This window comes from Phaethon aethereus, assembly GCF_964289735.1.
Source record: "Phaethon aethereus genome assembly, chromosome: 1".
In the NCBI taxonomy this organism is placed as follows: domain Eukaryota; kingdom Metazoa; phylum Chordata; class Aves; order Phaethontiformes; family Phaethontidae; genus Phaethon; species Phaethon aethereus.
In genome coordinates, this window is record NC_138575.1 from 163830130 (window position 1) to 163849853 (window position 19724).

A 19724-nucleotide genomic window follows, 5' to 3' on the forward strand; every position below is an offset into this window, starting at 1 on the left:
TCATCAGGTCACCTAAATGTGGCCTGATGCTAACACAAAGACCCTAGGGGTCCATCAGTTCCTTAGCCAGCAGTGTGGAGCAGGTACAACAGAGGACCTGCCTCAGAGGACTTCGTTTTCTGTCAATAAGCTTCCAGACACAGAATAATCAGATGGAAATAGTATCAGTTATCGCTGAACAAACACACAATGGGAAAAATCAAAATGACACTCAACTTGTCCTGAACCGAGGTTGCTGAGGAGGAGAAGCGTAGAAAGGGTGTGTAGATGGGTAGAAAGAGATGGACCAGGGGAAGAGTTTTAAATGGATATCCTTGTAGAAAGCTGCATATGCAAGTTCAGGAAAAAAAATCAAAGAACATATCCTCTGCTTGGTACCTGCTGTACCAGGGCCAATGAAAAAGCCTGTGAAAATTAGCATAAACTCTGCTGTTTAACTTCCCGAAGGCATTAAATGCTCAATCATGAGGTCCGCTCTAGAGCGAACCATCACAGCAGCAGGAAGCACTGCTATGGCCAGTGTAAGACATGCAGGATCTGAACATCTAACCAGCAACTCCTGCACACTAGGCTGGGCCAAAAAGAGTAGATCATTATACTTTGAAGTAAACAAACAAATAGGAAAAAAAGAATGAAACACAAGTGGCTCCAAGCCTATGCTTTATTTAATTAGACATACTATATAGATAGTTTGTAAATACTTTTTAGTAAAAGTGCTTAAGTATACTTTATCCTAATGTGCTGTGTGTTTTCTACTTTAATTTCATGCCTAAATCGATAGCTAATTATAATTTGAAAAGAAAAAGAGATTGCAATGGATATGATCGACCTGCTCTGCTGTTAAATTGTAATGTAGCTGGCTGGCTTTACAGTGTTTCCATAATTTGTCTATACTGTTTCCAGAGTCACCATAGGAATCAGAAAATAAATTTCTGGCGAATCATTTCAACACCATGCAGAATTGTCACAGAAGCCCTTCATCTGTGGCTGATGGAAGAGGGAAGGTTTTGATGTGTAACTGTTGACAATCATTTGCCCAGGATTTAAATAGCTTCCACCTCCAGTCTTATGACCAGACGCAAATTAGGGAAACTCTCTACAGGACCATGGTCATTTAGGCAATGATTATTAAAGCAATGTATCTTTGAAAAATCTGAGAGTACAACTGCTATCACAAATAACATCCCTGTCCTTCTTTAGGCCTATCACACAAACTCCCATGCTCCCCACCAATGCACACATATGAGAGAGATTTTCTCCCCCACCCTGTGAACCTGTTAAGAAATGGACAACTGGATACGTAAAAAATTCTCTTCTTTGATTTTCGTGCTCACCAGTCATTAAAGGGTTGCTTTTCAGAGCAGCACAAAAAAAGAAGAGCTGGTTGACCAAATATTTTTTTTCTTACAAAGAAGTGTCAACCCTGAGCTTGTAATTAAGAAGTTAAAATCTGTGATTTATATATATTTATATATATAAAAATAGATGATCATACTAAGACTAAAAAAGTGAAAGAAATCTCCATGTCAGTACTATATATTTGTTTGTTCTGAAATTTTGCAGAAGAAATCCTTGTGATACTGAAATTAACTGATACGAAAGATGTAGTTAGATGTGAAACGCACTATTGATCTGGTTGCTGTTAGTCCATTAGAGAACTGCTGTTTTGGTAGGATAATGAACATAGTAGCAGAAAGTCCTAATCAATATTAGAACAGTGACAAAAGGAAAGAGATTATATCACAAGAGATTATGTTCTGTCCAAACCCTTGAGGTGAGATTTGTCAGGAGCGTTGTTTAGCATTAGCACCATGGCTGATGGTGAGCTAAGTGGAAATCTGTGCCAATTGTATAACATGGATAAATACTAAAAGAAGCTAGGTGAAATCGTGCTACTACTCAATTTTTTACTGGGCATTAAGATTTAAATCCTAAACAACTGTTACATGATATTCTGAAGCTAGTGGCATTACTATCAGACTAAAAGATAAACTTATTTTTCAGCTTCTCTACCTTCATACCAATCTGATGTGGTTGGCAGATGGAGTGCAAGACATTCACTGTTAAGACATACTTTTGTGTTGGAAAAAAAATCCAGACTTCCTCCCTATAACAATGATCATTCTGGTGACCTGAATCATCCTACAGAAGTTCCTAAAGGAAACCTGGCTGTCAGTGAGGAACGGTTGCATTTTTTTGTTCCTTTCTTGTCTTTTTTAGTTGTGTTGATATTCTGTTGAAATGCAGCAGCCTTAAGTCAGGCCTGATTCAGAAAGAAAACTGTTTTCTTGGTTTCTTCCTCCCTCTTTTTTCTTGTTAGGGAAAAACACACACTGTAAGATCCTTTTTTACTTTTGCAGCATAAAAGGAGATGTAGCTCAGAAAGTCTCCTGTAAGAAAGGTTTGAGAAAGAATTCTTTTAAGAGTGGATATTGTCTTCAGAGTTATCTGAAAAAAGCAGGAAGCAGTTCAGTCTGGCACCTGTTACTCTTTGGGAAAACAAAAAAGGGAAGCAGGTTGCAGTACTGCTCTCTTCTCGTAGAAAACTGCAAGTGTTTGTGGCATGGTCCATTGTCCAAGAGTATAAGAAAAGAAGAAAGTTGGCTGTTTCTGTACCTAAAACACAGTTTCTCCGACCAGATCTAGGATTATCTCCACTGTCTCTGCAGTACAAGGCTGATGAAGACGACGAGCAATGTCTGCAGTGACTGGCCAGGCTGTGTGGCTGAAGCCTCCACCTCCCTCCTGTCAGAGTCAACCGGTGGTGCTTCGGTGGTGACGAAATCGAACTCGGTGGGACAGATGTCATCCATACAGCCGCTTCCACTGCCTGAGCCACTGGTCTCATCACCTGGCACAAAGGAATGAGGGAAAAAACCATGAGGGCCACAGGTTATAGAGTTTGGCCCTTTTCTCCGTTCCCGTTCCACCTGGCACCCTGGTGGGGATGAACACCTTGGCAACAGAAAAGTGTTGATGGTTCTAACTTTCATTCAGTAAAGCATCCAAATGAAAGCCACCGTGATTTAATTAGGTGCTTAAATGCCCTTCTGAGAGAAGAGTGGACTGCTGGCATTATGGAAAGCCCTCAGTGTCTTCATGCATTTGACATGAAGATAGAGAAGCAAGAGAAGCAAAGGAAACAAAAAATATAACTGGAATTTCATGGCACAGAAAAACACGTTTTTGTTATGTTGTCAGCAGCACAGAGCACAAAAACCAAAGAATGCTATTCTAAGGGAAGAGATTTATAAATGTGTTTCAAAAATATACTTAATGCCAGTTAACGGTTTCTTACTTGTATCCTGGAAGTTGACATCATTTCCATTATATGCATTCTTCAGTTTGTTAGTCATGACACGTAAGGCCATGATTTGCTGTCGAATGAAGGTGTCTGGCCTTGTGATGTCCACATCTACTTCTGGATTGTTGATCTGGTTGGTCAAGCCATCGTTCATAATCTCAGGCAAGTATCTATAAAGCAGGATGAATGATTAGTTTAAAATGCAGTAAGTGTCAGAAATAAAAGATGGTACAGTAAATGTTGTGTAAGCAATTTGACAGTGATAATGACTGCACAGTTCTTAAACAGCTCCAGTGAAACCATTTTAAAAATATGGTTTTTAATTTTACAGACTCTAAAGACTCTTTAGTAGCTGAGCTGCATGGAGAGCAGAAAAGATTTAAGCTCTCCAACCTCCTAACTTACCACATACTCCCCAGCAAGAGCACTGGCTCTGTGAACTATGGAAAAGGTTCACCAGTCAGCAGTAAGTCATTGCATGTTCAGATGCTCAAATGATATGAATGGTTGCACACTAACTTAAGCATCTAACAGTACATTCTTCTGTTTTAATTTCTTTCTGCTTAAATATTATGAACTCTTTTGTTATATATAGCATATTTGTTGTTCTGAGATAGTTTAGAAGGCTATCTTGAAGCACTATGTCTCTCCTTGTTTAAAGGAAGCACTTAATTTTCTTCTCCAGTTCTTTCTTGCATCTCTTTTTTGACCACTGTGAACAACATCTCCAGCCTATCCGACATTCAGGCCCATAAACAGCGTTATGAGTTTGCTAAACTCCAGTGTTCTCTTTGATTTGGTTCTTATTCCTTACAAACAGGCTATACTTGCATGTCCCACATGCTTTGTACATAACATATTTAAGGTATGGCATGTCCTATCCATCCACACATCTGAATTTTTTGTTCTTATATTTTTATTCAGGCTCTTAGCTTATCATTTCTTGATTACTGAAGCATTCCCTTCTCTGACCTTGGCAACTGCAGTCTTATGCTGCTCACCGGCAGCAAATGTGCTTTTGCAGGTATCTCTCCCCTACAAAAATCAGCCCATGCCTCTAATCATCCTACAGTAAAAGTCTTCATCATCTTTCGTTAAATACGCACGCTTCGTCCCTTGCTGTTGTTTGTCCTTAGGAAACTCTCCTTATAGGCACCTGCAAAGCTACCTTTTTTCCTGCTTTGAATCTCTGTTAAAAATTATCTGTGCATTTTACAGCTTCTAGGCTGATAAAAGGCTGACATTATTTCTCTGTACTGGCATGGTATACTGAGAAAGCAGTGTATCACTGCTTCCCTGTTCTCTCTCATCTGTCTTTATTTACCTACTATCTTTGTCTCATATTTAGACTGCAAGGGATTTGGGGCAGATCTACCTTTTGTTCATGTTCTTTATCCAGATTTGGTCTATTTTGTAATTAGTTTGCATACCAGGCTATCCTACTGATGTTTGTGGGACTCTGCCTGTGGGTATGTGCTCAGCCAGTAATGATAGCACAGCCTAGTTTACTACTGGCAAACTTTCATGATCCTGGTATGAGATATAGTTTAAGAGTATTTTACTCCACTCTCACTTGTGCCAGCTCAATTCTCTACCAATATTCAGATTTTGCCAGTGCTATGTTCATATTGGCCTCAAAAATAAATATATACCTTGAAAATAAATGTGAAAGTAAGGGAGAAGAAAGGACTTTCTCTGGTGAAGTCATGGTTAAGGGAAGACAAGTTTTGTATTGCTTCTGGAGGTTCACAAAATGATGACTGCTTTGCTGCACCAGGGAAGGGTTTAGTCTCATCGTAATAGGTACTTGCTTTGCAAGATGAGACTCATTTGTCATCAGTGGCTTTTGAAATCTTACATGAGAATAATCCCGGGGGAGTGTGAACGTATAAGAACAAAACATGACTGCCAAAAATACCCAGCCTCAAACTGCATGTCCTGTTGTTTCACTAGTACCATAACGAGAAATAACAATGCTGTAGGGATCCCATCCAGACTCCTGTGGTACAGGCTTAACTACGGTGAGAATACAGAGCCACCTCCCCTAGTACGGAGGACTGCAGCCCGCAGTGTTATGAATCACCAAAGATAGAAATTGGAAATAATTCTGCAGAGCTGCCTGGAGGCAGCAGGTTGGAGACCTTGGCACACAGGGAAGCTCTGGGCTGCAAAGGAACAGCACCTCCATCTGTCATACGTCTCTACAAATGAAATGGCTGCTGTAGATAAATTACTCAGCCTAGAAGTAAATCAGTGATTTCAAGGTGCAGTTGATTAAAAAAGTAAGAATGTAAGAATTGCCCTGCCGGCTCAGACAGGATGTCCATCTTGCCCGGTATCTTGTCCATGACAATGGCCATAGCTGTTAGCAGCTAGAAGTGATTTGAAACTGCTGAGCATTCCTGTGGATTGCTTTTCTTGTTTATGAAGGGCTAGCTGCTCTTTATTGCAAGCCATCCATGAGAAGCTATGGATAGCTCTGAATGGCAGTTCACAGGCTTTCTCTGACTGATTTATGTTTGATTTCATCTTGTCTTATTGTCAGTAGTAAAAGAAGAATGCACTGAGTTCTTAGTAAGCTTTTCACATGGAGAGAATATGAGTTAGTTTGGAGATTTAAAGCAGTGCTGTGGTTTGTGCTTTTTATCGAGGTTCATATTCTGCACTGTGATCAGTGTGGATCTGGTGTCCTTCTGAAGACCATCAAACTTTAAATGGGCCAGCCCATTAAGTCGTAGGAAGTGATTCAGTCAATCTGTCACACACTTCCTAGTATCTGCCTCAGGATTTGGTGATCCCCAAAGCATTCCTGGCACGGAGGGGTTAACCTCTCAGGAGAACATTCTGGTGCACCTCACCTGGATATGTAAGGGAGCCATACTAGATGTGGGTCACAAGAAATCCATTAGTTTATGATTGCCTAAAGGTTAGGTGGATACTTAAATTCCCAGGCAAATGAACTTCTTGTCATTTAGGGCCTAAGAGCAAAAGAATTTGAGAGGCTGAGGATTCATCTTTAGGTTTACACAGATACCCAAACTTGTATGTCTAAATGCAAGTGTCTGCATATGAGTGAAGTCCCACTCTCACCGGATCTAGTCAACACAATATTTAGTCAAAACTAGTCAGGAGTTTATTTGTCAGTGGAGTGGAGACAGATGTTGGAGTCCCATGTGCCTTTGGCCAGATGACTAGTTCATTAGATTTCATCTGCTGGGATTTAGTTGCACAAACATAGACATCTGGTGCCATTTGAATACTCTTGGTTATTCCTCCTCTTCTCATTACCAACCCTGAAAGGTAATGGCTTTCCCATAGGTCCTGCATCGCATCTACAGGCTTGAGGGGGAGATCTTGTGCATCTGGGGCATCTAAAATTGTATTAGGCATATATTTCTTTAGGTAGCTGAATTGAGTCAAGTGCCACTTTAGCTACTGGGGGATATGCTGCTTCGTGTCCTGCTGCCACACCAGTAGCATCTGAACGTCCCATAGGTCCCAGTGTCATATTTGCCAGCTCTGTGAAGGTGTCTTGACTATTCAGACCATCTCACATGTCAGTAGGTAAGTGTGTTTAGGCAGTTGAAAACTGCCTCATTGACTACACTGACAAGATACTGGGGCTCTCTTCAGGCACCTTAACATTGCTGATTTTTAAAATGCTCCACCAGGTCATACTCATCTCAGACATGCCACAAAGTCTCAAAAGACTCTACTCGCACTTGGGCAACAGAAATGACTCCTTATTGTATCACCCACAGGCATCTATATTTGAATGCATAAATTTACATGTCTGAATGTGAGCTGGATTCTGCCCTCATTACTGAACTAGTTCACCTGCTTCCTCAGGGAAAAAAAAAAAGGCAGAAAAGCCTATATTGAATGTAAATACCTTTGAGTTTTTTCCTTTCTTGAGAGGACTGGTACAGATATGGGAACATGCAGCCCAAGGTGTTTCATGAGTGACAGCCTCTGAGAGGCAGCCCGGCACATGTTCTGACAAAAGCATTTTGATGTGTGTGGGGTAAGGTTAAGCCACACTGAATAGGAAGCCATGTCTTGGGACCACTTTTTGACAGAAGATTTGTTGCTGGCTGGGCAAAGTTGTTGAACACAGCTGCTTTTGCTGCAGTTCTGTAAGTGGAGACACCCCTGTGAATTTTAAGCTTTGCTGCTGCTTCTGCTCTCGTTAATGATCTCTTTGTATGCTTGGCCATTACAAGAACTGTATGCCCATTATAAACAAAAAGAAGAGAAGTGCCAACCTGAATCAGTGTCTGTTCTTTGCATCCTGCTAACAAAAAAATCATCTTTCTTAGCCCTCTGAGTATAGAAAAGCTGAACAATACTGTTTGTTTTCTGCTGTTTGCTCCTTGCTCAGCTATGTCAGGATTTTAGTGTAATTTACATTGTTTTCTAAAATATTAATGCTTTCTCTTCCTCTTAGCCTTTCCACAGTTCTTGCTTGTCTCAGCAGACACAACAAAGATGTCTTTTGGCACATCATGGCCAAGCACCACAAAGCTTATTTAAAATAACTTTTTTTTTTTTTGTTTAAAATTTTAATAGCCAGTTAATGTTCCAGGGTGTCTGCTTCCTTTTCAAGTCTGAAAATGACTGATGAATCTTTTAGGTCATTTATAGGCTGTAGCTATGAAAAAAACACAAAAAAGGAGGAATCTTCTGCTTTTTAAAAGACATCTGCCTTAAAGGGCAACGTTCTCCTATTTTGCTGCCACAGCAGCTGTTTACAGTGCAACTGGAGCACCCCACCTAGGCAGTACTGGAGTTTTTCCAGGTGCACAGAATTGTAGGCAATAGCGTACAAAATATAGCACAGGCTTGCTCAGGCTGGGCTGAGGATAGGCAGCCACATCTGGTCCAGAAAGATAAGTGCAGTGGAAAATTGGCTTGTTTGGCTAACTAGATCACCTCATGTGATTTTGTTTGCTCAGGAGGTAATCCCCAAAGGATATTTTCAGTTTGTAGGTTTTTTTTCTCCATCTTGGAGAAAAGCTTGAGGAGACAGAAGGAGAGGGAGAAAATGTCTCATTTGCCAGTTTGTTGGAAGGAAGAAGCTGAAAAAATAAACTAGAGCCATCAATTAAGGAAAGGCAGTTTTCCACTTACCAAGAAGTGGTTTATTCACACTTTCACTAGTGATGCTAAATGTTTATTTTTTCCTACTTCCAGGTAAAGGACATTCAACTTGTTCTCATTAAAAGCCTTGCTGATCAGCAATGAGCAACTTTCCCAGGGCAGGCACTGATCTAGTGAATCTTTCTTCCCACCTGAATTTTACCAGGAATTAAAGGCTCTCTGCCAGGGAAGTAGGCAATCACCTATCTATGTCAGGAGAAGAAGAAAATTTCAGGCCAGCTGAGACTCTATCCTATGTTAGTTTTGGTGAAATACCTTGTAGTTTTGATATAGATGTTGACAATTACAGTGTTCATTTTCCCTTTTATTCCTTACCTTTCTCTGGTTTTTTTCTGTTTATAATTACTGTCTGTTTCATATATAATTCTACTTCTTCTTCATTGTACTCGGAGGAGTGATAGGTTCTTCATGGAAAAGAACACAGGTCTCATCTCTTCCATAGCATGCAGCCATCCAGAGGTAAGACATATTAGTAGGCCCATAGTCCTGGTGAGCATGAGCACCAGGATGATAGTACATGAGCACAATATCTCACATGGGTTGGTTGAAACGAGTTGGCTGAGTTGGTTGGAGCAATTCAAGGTTCTTCTGGCCACCACAGTGGCTGCAGATTTGGTTACCGTTCTCACTTCAGTAAAAGTCACTTATTCAAGGGCTAATACCTTGGATTTGGTTTCATTCCTGAAGCCTGAATTCTGTAATTCCTGGGAAAATTCCTTAATTTCTGGAGAACATTGAAGAGGTTATCAGCTGTCGTTAAGAATTTATCTGGAGCTAAACTTTGAAATTTGGTCTTAGTGATTTTTTTAGATCCTAAATATCTTTCAAAAATTCTGTCTCTGTGCATCTGGCAGAATACATTAATTCTTTAAACATAAAATTGTGTTCAAGTTCTTTTGTGAATACAGGTATGATAGTAAAGTCCTGTTGGGCATGTCTCTAAAAGGCACTTTGTCTGAGGTAGCTATTATTATTATTTTTAATATGGAATAAAAAAAAAAAAGAGATTCATCCACCTAATAAATGTTTTCCCATTTCCACAGCACTTGGTTTCTACCTGATGTGACCTGATTAAAACCATTCTTCCTAGAGGATCAGCAACGAGCCAAGTGCACCCTTCCAGAACGCCAAATGGATGACTCTGTTACCCCATGATTATTTGTGAATTGGTGACCTTCATTTGGTGACCTGGTGTTACTGTAAATTAATCATGGTAGCAAAGTGATATCTGGGGAGTGTAATAAACACAAGTGACCTTGGTGTAATGCCTGTCTCGGGAGAAAGCCTAGCTTTCATTTTCTGTGATCTCAGATTCGTAACTCTTTTCCCCTGTAAAAACAGCATCGAAGGGTGATGTGTAAAATGAAACATGAGGCATAATGTCTATCTGGCAGTTCAAAGTTTCTACCACCACAAAGTTTATACCACCACAGGATTTGATCAAAACCCAGCAACAATCTCCTTTCCCAACAGTAGCCAACACCATGATGTCTTCTTATTTGTGGTATTAATGCCTAGGAAAACAGGAGCTGGATAAATTTCCTTTTTTTCTATCATGAGCTGTTGTAATATTCTCTGTAATTCAAAATGCACCTCTTCATATAGCACAGGGGTTCTTGTGATGGGTGACACAGTGAACACAAATACATATATGCATATTGGCCAGATCTTGCCACCCTTGTTCTTGCAAACTAGCGTTTTGATCAGATACTAATCAGTATGATCAAGGAAACATTTATGGTTTTTCTTTGTGCTGCAGTAAATGTCCTTGTTCACCTGCCAAGAGGTGATTTTGCATCTAAAGGTAGTTATTTTCAATATTATTTTCAACATTATTTCATATATGGGCCATGGCATTCTATGATATCTCTCTGATTTATTACTGTTCTCTCCACTTGAAGCATTTATTGAATTCTGTTATTAAGACTATGACTATACATTTCCTTTGTGAAGGGATATAAAATAGAAACTGGACAGAGGAGCAGTGGTTGGGCCTGCTGAGACTGTATTTTCAGGTAATGCTTTGAAGCTATGATTCTACATCCAGTGAAATGTAAGTTAAATTAATCAAGGAGATTATCATCAGAGGATAATGTCTCTAGAACATTAGTCTCAGAAGGCATAATGAAAATAACAAGGCTTCTCATAACATAAATACTGCAAAAGGAGGGTGAAAAACTACATGCATAAAATGCACCTCCATAACTCCCAACAAATGTGGAAGTTGTGCCAGACCCTTCAGTGCAGGAGCAGAAGACAGCTGAAAACTATCGGCCAGATGTGGTACAAACATTAGTGTTGGTCATGGAAACCAGGAAGGATATTAGCAGGTTTGTTTGACTGCTCTTTTGTATAAAGAGTATAAAGAGTTGACCAACCTGATTTCCTTCTATGACCAGGTGACCCGCTTAGTGGATGAGGGAAAGACTGGGGACGTTGTCTACATGGACTTTAGTAAAGTGTCTCCCACAGCATTCTCCTGGAGAAATTGGCGGCTCGTGGCTTAGACAGGTTTACTCTTTGCTGGGTAAAGAACTGGCTGGGTGGCCGAGCCCAGAGAGTTCTGGTGAATGCCATTAAATCCGGCTGGCGGCCGGTCACAAGCGGTGTTCCCCAGGGCTTGGTTCTGGGGCTGGTCTTATTCAATATCTTTATCAATGATCTGGATGAGGGGATCGAGTGCTCCGTCAGTAAGTTTGCAGATGACACCAAGTTGGGTGGGAGTGTTGATCTGCTGCAGGGTAGGAGGGCTCTGCAGAGGGATCTGGACAGGCTGGAGCGATGGGCAGAGGTCAACTGTATGAGGTTTAACAAGGCCAAGTGCTGGGTTGTGCACTTGGGTCACAACAACCCCATGCAACGCTACAGGCTTGGGGAAGAGTGGCTGGAGAGCTGCCTGGTGGAAAGGGACCTGGGGGTGCTGGTTGACAGCCAGCTGAACATGAGCCAGCAATGTGCCTAGGTGGCCAAGAAGGCCAACAGCGTCCTGGTCTGTATCAGAACTAGTGTGGCCAGCAGGAGTAGGGAAGTGATTGTGCTCCTGTACTTGGCACTGGTGAGGCCGCACCTTGAATCCTGTGTTCAGTTTTGGGCCCCTCACTACAAGAAGGATGCTGAGGTGCTGGAGCGTGTCCAGAGAAGGGCAACGAAGCCGGTGAGGGGTCTGGAGCACAAGTCTTACAAGGAGTGGCTGAGGGAACTGGGGCTGTTTAGCCTGGGGAAGAGGAGGCTGAGGGGAGACCTTACTGCTCTCTGCAGCTACCTGAAAGGGGGTTGTGGTGAGGTGGGTGTTGGACTCTTCTCCCAGGTAACTAGCGATAGGATGAGAGGAAATGGCCTCAAGTTGCACCAGGGAAGGTTTAAATTGGATATTAGGAAAAATTTCTTCACCGAGAGAGTGGTCGATCATCGGAACAGGCTGCCCAGGGAGGTGGTGGAGTCACCATCACTGGAGGTGTTCAAAAAATGTGTGGATGTGGCGCTTCAGGACATGATCTAGGGGACATGGTGGTGCTGGATTAATGGTTGGACTTGATGATCTTAAAGGTCCTTTCCAACATTAGTGATTCTGTGATTCTGTGATTCTGTGATATATCTCTTATTAATGCATGCATCCTGATGTGATGCATGGCATCCAGCCGGGAGGCCTGGAATCTACATTAACTGCTGCAGCACCATCAGCCTGTGGCCATATCTTAGAAAGCCCACTGATGAAAAGATATTATAAAGGAAGATAAAAACATGATTTTTTTTTTCTCTCTTCACACTGTTTTTTTGTGATGAGTCCTGTTAACAGCCAGACACTCCTCCTAGCTGTCTTTCTCAGAGTCCCCAGGGGCTTTCTCTGGATCTGGGACTTAGGAACAGAGAGGTGACCTGTGCTTTTGGACAGATTTGTTCATGTGTGTCTCAAAGTGGGTTCAGTGGGCTAGCAGCATCCCAAACAGCCCTCTGCTCTCATTTGTAAAATTAATTCTTTTGAGCGTTATGTAGTAAGGCTAGGAGAAAGGGTGTGCGTTCAGTGCAAAACCTCCCCCTGTAAAGTGTGTGTCTTATAAAAATGGTTAGATGGTGGGGTGGGGTGTAATCTGTCCATCCACCCATCCACCCCATCAATCCATCCATGCAAAATGACATTTAACAGGTTTGTGAGTTTTTTCCCATGTTGTCTTATTTTCACTGGGTTTTTATATTTTATGTGCTTGTCTCACTTTTTTTGTTGGCTTTTTTTTGGTATGTTTGGTTTTTGTGGTTTTGGTTTTTGTGTGTGTGTGTTATTGGCTCATTTTTAAATTCTGGCTTCATTTGTATCATCAGGTAAAAGGAAAATAAAGATTCCAGTCCCTGAGTGCCAGAAGGTATCACTGCTCTCCAGATTCAGTGCTCACCAGACGCTCAAATCTCTCCACTCCTCCTGCCTCCCCAAAAGCACAGGCTGCCACTGCAGAACTGAAACCTGACTGTCCCCGGGGTGGTCCTTGAGCCAATTCATCTCTCTCTTTCTCAGCAGGGGTAATCAGATCCTCTCTTCTGTCAGCTGATGGATCCACACTGGGACCTTTGGAGACAGCTGCTCATCTGCCAGCTCCAGCCCTGCCACAGCCAGAGCCAAGGAAACTTCCAAATTAAAACTCACAGAAAACTCATCACAAACAAGGGCAGATGACCACAGTAGCTCTGATGAAGTAACATAAGGTCAAGCCTTCTACACAAGATAAGTAGGAGTGTTACATTTATTCTCTGCTGGCTATTTTTCATTTTATTTCCCCCAGCAAAAAGCCCTAAGCTTTGCCAGCCAATGGCAAATAGAGCCGAAATTCCAATTTCTGTTTCATCCCAGTATGATATCCTGAGAGTGCAATTGCTTCACAACCTGTCAATCCCAACACAGGGATGCTAAATGGAGCTAAAGAGCTCTTTGAAATCTCGGTATAAATTATCCTTCTGGAGCTGAACCAATGAACATTTTCTGTGTTCACATGCAGACATGCTGTGCACATTTACCCTGACTCACACTCTGGCTTTAATGGCACCTTGACAATAAGTAATCTCGGCTGCAAGCTGCATGTGGACAATTACTTGTTCTCCCCATTTCCATTTCACTCTCATAAACAGTGTTGTGAAATGCCCTCTGTTTTGTGATTGCTTCAGGCTGGATGGGGATTTGGACCGAGTGCAGTGGAGAGGGGTCCACCTTACCTTGCCTTGGTGTGGCCGTTCCAGCAGTCCTCCTCGATTGATGGACCGGCTGTCACTCGCTCATCCTTGCAGATTGTGTAGGGTAATGTTGACCAGAACTTTTTAGAGAGCTTTAGCTTTTCTTTAATGTCTGTTACCTGATTAAGAGACAATGAGAGGGAAAACAGGTTAAAACCACCAGCGATGCTATCGTGTTAAATAATAAGTTGTTTTTTTCTGTAATGGTGATGATGGCGAAGGTTAAAAGGGCTGAAAGTGCTAAAACTTAAATTCCTGTATTTACGAGCAATGCACTCAGCATTTGGGTTTGGAGAGTACACATAATCAGTCACCTTTTTCCACAGGCAAGACATTTATAAAAAGCGTGTTACATCTTGCTCTTTCTAGTGTCCATTTGTCTAAGGTTTTCTAAATATACATCTTTCTAAGAATTAATATGCCTCACAGTCTGCTGAATGTAAATTCAGTTAAACAGCGTACATCAGATAAAATGTCTCACCCACCAGCTTGGTCATGCCTTAGATAAATATTACACTTAGGCTACATGCGCAGGTTTTAAAAAAATTATGCAGTGCTGAGCGGATGTTGAAATGATTTAAGATACACAGGCTGAATACATTGCAGTACATTTGGATCTGAGTAGCAGCAAGAAGTTTGCGTATATACATGTATGCAGAGACTATATCCATCTTTGCTGTTAGGTGTAGATAAATATCTGTAGCTGGATACAGACTTCACGTTCAGGAAATGCTGGGACAGTATCAAAACAGCTTCTTTACATTATAAACTCCTTGAACAATAATTTAATTTGGCATGATTCAGACAGCAAGCATGAACAAACTGAATTTCCAGCATCAACTTAATAAATAAATGGCTAAAATGTTATCAGTTCTTGTTTTGGGTTTGGTTTACTAGAGTGGAAAAAATCTACAAGAAAATATAGAAAACACAGCAAAGAACAGACTACAAAGGATGAATGGTGCCACTGTTGTTCTTATGGAAACAGATGCATTTCACATTAAGTTGTAATAGGATTTAGGGGAGCTTGTTGAATAGCTTTCAAAGGAAATCGCCAAGCTTTATTCTTTAAAAACCCAAGAAATAAAAGCTCTACATTCTTCCATTCAGTTTTGAGATTGGCTTTTAGGTTGTTGAGGTACAATATTGTACTTGGCTATTTATCTCTTTTATCTTTTGTTCTGAAGACATGATAGCTCTCCGATCAAATGGCCCATGCTGCTTTGCCGCGCTTAAACTCTGTGGAATATCACTTTATAAGCCAAGAAATAGAAACAACCAAGGATGTTATTTCAGAAGCACCGTCTGCATTTTCATCCATAAGAAATAAGTAGGACAGTATTTGGCTGCACAAGTTGTTGACAGTGTTTCTTGCCATGATAGACATCCTATAAATCTCCCCCACGCCCCTTGCCAAGCCCTAGTTGCTTTGTTTTCATCTGAGACACTAGCAGCATTTGCAAGCCTCAAAAGTCTCAGTAGGGGAGCCCTGTCAAGCCAAAAATTAAATTCCAGTTTACAGACTGTGGGTGAGCCTTCAGCAGAAGTGGGGATGGTCTCAGGATGCCTGCCCTTTCTGATGCCTTTGGTCCATGGGACCAGGGTCTTTGGGCAGGCAGCAGCCTCTCCTCTTCCCCTTCTGCCCATGCTGAGGGTAAAAACCCCAGGGTCCATACCGGTACAACCAACCAGCAGAAGCAACTCAGTTACACTGCCCAGTGTTCACGGCCCAGTGTTCATGGCCCAGTGTTCATGGAGAGGGGTGTAAACTCTTAGGCCACCATGCAGTAAATCAGAGAAATCCTATAAAAAACGTAGAGGTGAGGGTTTATAGGGAGGAGGGTCCATTCATATAAGCTTGGGGAACACGAGAGTCAAAGGGACAGATTTATTCCTTGTGCCCGGATAACTTTTTACACAAGCAATCTGATTGATATCGGTGATGACTAATTAGTTTTCAGAGCAGTAACTTCGTTGCTATCTGGAAGTTATCTTAAGCTATTCAAAACTCAGATGTTTAGAGTTATATTCAGATTTCTATCATAGCCAAGTGACAGCTGGTGCTTGAGAACTGCAGACTTCTGTTTGGAGCCACAGGTGAGTCAACTCCCCTTTGTAAGGACTGTAATTTGGAGTACAAACTTTGTATTTTCACAGAAGTCAGCAAAAGAATGGAGAGAGGTTTTCACAGCTCACATGCTGCACAGGCTCTCCAGATACTCCCTGAAAATCAAAACGGGGACTCTTATTCCACATTCACTTCTGAAGATATTAAATGATGTTTACATACTCTTTATGTGTCCTGCATATAGACAACAAATAATTAAATTTCCTAACAATAAAGATTTTTTTTTTGCATTTCAGACGTGCACCTAGTAAAGTAACGTGGTCTTACTCTACCCAGGATTGTTGATAAACGACAGCTGATTAAATCTCACAGACATCCCCCTGAGGTGTCATTCCCGTTTTAGAACCTGGGGCAGAGGGAGACATTTACATGACTCACAAAAAACAGCAACAGCAAAAATGTATACAACTTAGGAACAGGTTACCATTTGCAGCCCGCTGTAGATGCCTCCAATTCAGGTGTATTTTAACACGTTCTATCCCTCTCAGATATTTCCCTTCATAGCTATCCTCCCAGCCCCATTGCATTATTTCACCACTGAGCTTTAAACAACTCCTGGGCTCAGCCTGAGAAGTCTTGCTCTTTCTTGCTGTGCGACCGGACCTCTGTTAACCCTCTCAGCTTTTGGTAGTGGAGTTTACACACCTACATTCCTTGCACCTCACCCTGAAACTGGTTTTCTGGAAGTGCAGTGTGGTTTCTGATGGCCTTGAAAGAGAAATTATGAACACCAGTTGATTCACCTCCTCTTTCAGGGAGTAGCCTGATGGCCATGTTCACTTCTGTACGATGAACGCTTGGGCAGGCAATGACTTTGGAGTATTTTGAATATAATTTTCAATGCAGAATAGAATTAGGTGAGGTAGTGCTTGCCACTACATGTAAAACTTTTGCCTGTGGGTTTTGGTGGCTTCAGTTCTGGGATCTCCTCAAGCATGACCACAGAAAGTCTCTTATTAGTCCCCATGGTTATGCATGTTCCTCCGTACATCGTTTGGATCACCGCCAGCAATTAAAAAATATGTAACAGATGTGCAGTCCCTTGAAAACAAGATAAAAGCCACTAAGGATTCAGTTAACATTACTTGCTTGTGATTTATGAAGTCAGACTACTGTATCCCCCTAGTGACCTGTGGCCTTGTAAATGATTCCTTGGTATTTCCTATTCTTTGAATTAAAGATTAACTTTCAAGTTCAGTTAGACTTCTGTGGAAACATTTAAACAGGAGACATATGCAATTTTGATATTTTACATATTTCTTTTCCACTTTCTCTAACAGAGATTTATTTGGATTAAGGCAGCTGGATTTCTTTGGCTGTAGTGAGCCTAGCTATCTTCCTGACATGGACCTGATACTATTTTGAACTACTTTTTTTCAGCTGCTTTGAAGGTACTAAATTTGTTTTGATTTGCAATACTTTCTCTCTCATAAGAAAAAGGATATAGCAAAAGCCATGCAAAAAAGTTACATTTTTAATTTATTGGGGGATATATAGAAATGGATATTAAAATAGCCTGCCCTTCATCTATAATTGCTAACAGAAGAAAGGCATTACTGTGTAGGTGAGAAAAGTTAAATATTTGCATCATTTCCAAAGAGAAATTCATATCCGGAGTTATGGAAATGGTACAGTTACATGCCCTACATTGAGATATACAGCTCAATTCTTATTTCTGCCACTGACTTCTTATGTGACTGAGGCAGTCACGTATGTCATGCAGTTCCTCAGCAGAACTTGGAACAGCACCGATGAGCTCAGTTCCAGTCCTACCAGCATGGGCTCAGTTATAAGCAGGTAAATAAAGCTGAGCAATGTTTCTGTCTTCTTTACTCACCTTGCACTCCGAAGTAATGAAGTGAGCTAAAAAGCAAGCCCATCATTTTAGCAGGAATCAGACCTTAGCATTCCATGTTTTAATTCAGGACATTTGGATAAATCAAAAGACTCACCAGGATTATTCAAAAAAGCATTGAACATACCGTACAAAACAAAAAAGTGAGATGACTACATTTTATAAGGCATGAAAGATCCCAGAAAGACACTTGCTTGTGAAGTGGGCAGCCAATTGCCCATGGAATCCACTTTGGTTTAATTACTGATGGAAATGCACTGCTTTGGCAGGGGGATAATGTGTTCTTAGAAGCAATGCAGGTCAAAAAGCAAATTTTAAAGGTGGGGGCCCTAAAATAATTTAAAAAAGTAAACTCCCTTTTTTCCTTCTCCTCCCTTGCCAAGTCCACCTCATAGTCCTTCCAGATTTATCATCCCCACCAATATAATCCCAACTCTCGCAGATAGAGGAATATCAGAAGATGCTAAAATAGTGTTCAAATGTGGTGGAATGCATCAAAACCTGGTCCAGGTTCAATACAATAAATGAATTAAAATAATACAGAATCTTGCTTGTATTGAGAAGAAACCATTCTCATTAACCTTCTTTACTTCTTCCTGACATTTTTGCATTTCATTTTTTTCTTGTTTATTCTGGAATTTGTGAAGATTTTCCTTTTGAAATGCAAGCAGAATATTCAGCTTGCCTTTCTGTTGATACCTTCTCCCTGGGGATGCTTAGAAACACCTCAATGCAAAGTCCCATTGAGAATTAAGCCTTTATGCCCTGGAAAAATGTACAAATGTTTCTGGCTGCTCACTAGATGTTGCTTCTCTGGTGTACCAGGATGCCACTCTAGATGACATACCGTGGGTTTGTATGTGGCGGCATAGCCACTTGGAAGATGTTTCAAGAGGATGCTTGCGACAAGGTGCTCTAATTTCAGGGACTTCAGGTTGGTTATGTAAAGTGTATCCTATGGGTGTGTCACACTAACAGAACAGCTACAGACGGTGCATACAAAGAGGCCTGGGGTCTTGTCTTAGAGAAAAGAAACAGAATCATAGAAGTTTGGGATGGAAGGGACCTTTAAAGGTCATCTAGTCCAACCCTCCTGCAATGAGCAGTGACATCTTCCACTAGATCAGGTTGCTCAGAGATCCCTCCAACTTGACCTGGAATGGACCCAGGGATGGAGCATCTACCACTTCTCTGGGCAACCTGTGCCAGGGTTTCACCACCCTCATCATAAAGAATTTCTTCCTTCTATCTAGTCTAAATCTGCCTTCTTTTAGTTTAAAACCATTACCCTTTGTCCTATCGCTACAGGCCCTGCTAAAAAGTCTGTCCTCATCTTTCTTAGAAGCCCCCTATAGATATTGAAAGGCCACAATAAGGTCTCCCCAGAACCTTCTCTTCTCCAGGCTTAACAACCTCAACTCTCTCAGCCTGTCCTCACAGGAGAGGTGTTCCATCTCTCTGATCATTTTTGTGACCCTCCTCTGGACCAGCTCCAATAGGTCCATGTCTTTCCTGTGTTGAGGGCGCCAGAGCTGGATGCAGGACTCCAGGTGGGGTCTCACCAGAGTGGAGTAGAGGGGCAGGATCACCTCCCTCCACCTGCTGGCCACGCTGCTTTGAATGCAGCCCAGGATACGGTTGGTCTTTTGGGCTGTGAGCGCACATTGCCAGCTCATGTCCAGCTTTTCGTCCACCAGTATCCCCAAGTCCTTCTCAGTAGGGCTGCTCTCAATCCCTTCATCCCCAGCCTGGATTGATACTGGAGATTACACCAACCCAGGTGCAGGACCCTGCATGCGGTCTTGTTGAACCTCATGAGGTTCACACAGGCCCATTCCTTGAGCTTGTCCAGGTCCCTCTGGATGGCTTCCCATCCCTCAGGTGTGTCAGCTGCACCACTCTAGCTTGGTATTGTCTGTAAACTTGCTGAGGGTGCACTCGATCCCACTATGTCATTGATTAAGATATTAAAGAGTACTGGTTCCAACACAGACCCCTGAGGGACACCACTCATCACTGATCTCCATCTGGACATTGAGCCATTGACCACTACCTTCTGC

At 41.7% G+C, this 19724-nt stretch overlaps 1 protein-coding gene across 1 annotated transcript in view; it reads right to left on the reverse strand.

Annotated features, from left to right (window-relative positions):
• Positions 1-2648: 2648 nt before the first annotated feature.
• GPC6 (glypican 6) overlaps positions 2649-19724 on the reverse strand; it is a gene marked incomplete at its 3' end in the record, with an annotated part of 805049 nt that continues 787973 nt past the window's right edge. Inside the window, exons 7-9 of the mRNA XM_082013968.1 lie at positions 13664-13800; positions 3299-3474; positions 2649-2851 (exon numbers count right to left, since the gene is read on the reverse strand). Coding sequence (XP_081870094.1) covers positions 2649-2851; positions 3299-3474; positions 13664-13800 — 516 coding nt within the window. The remainder of the gene's footprint in view (positions 2852-3298; positions 3475-13663; positions 13801-19724) is intronic.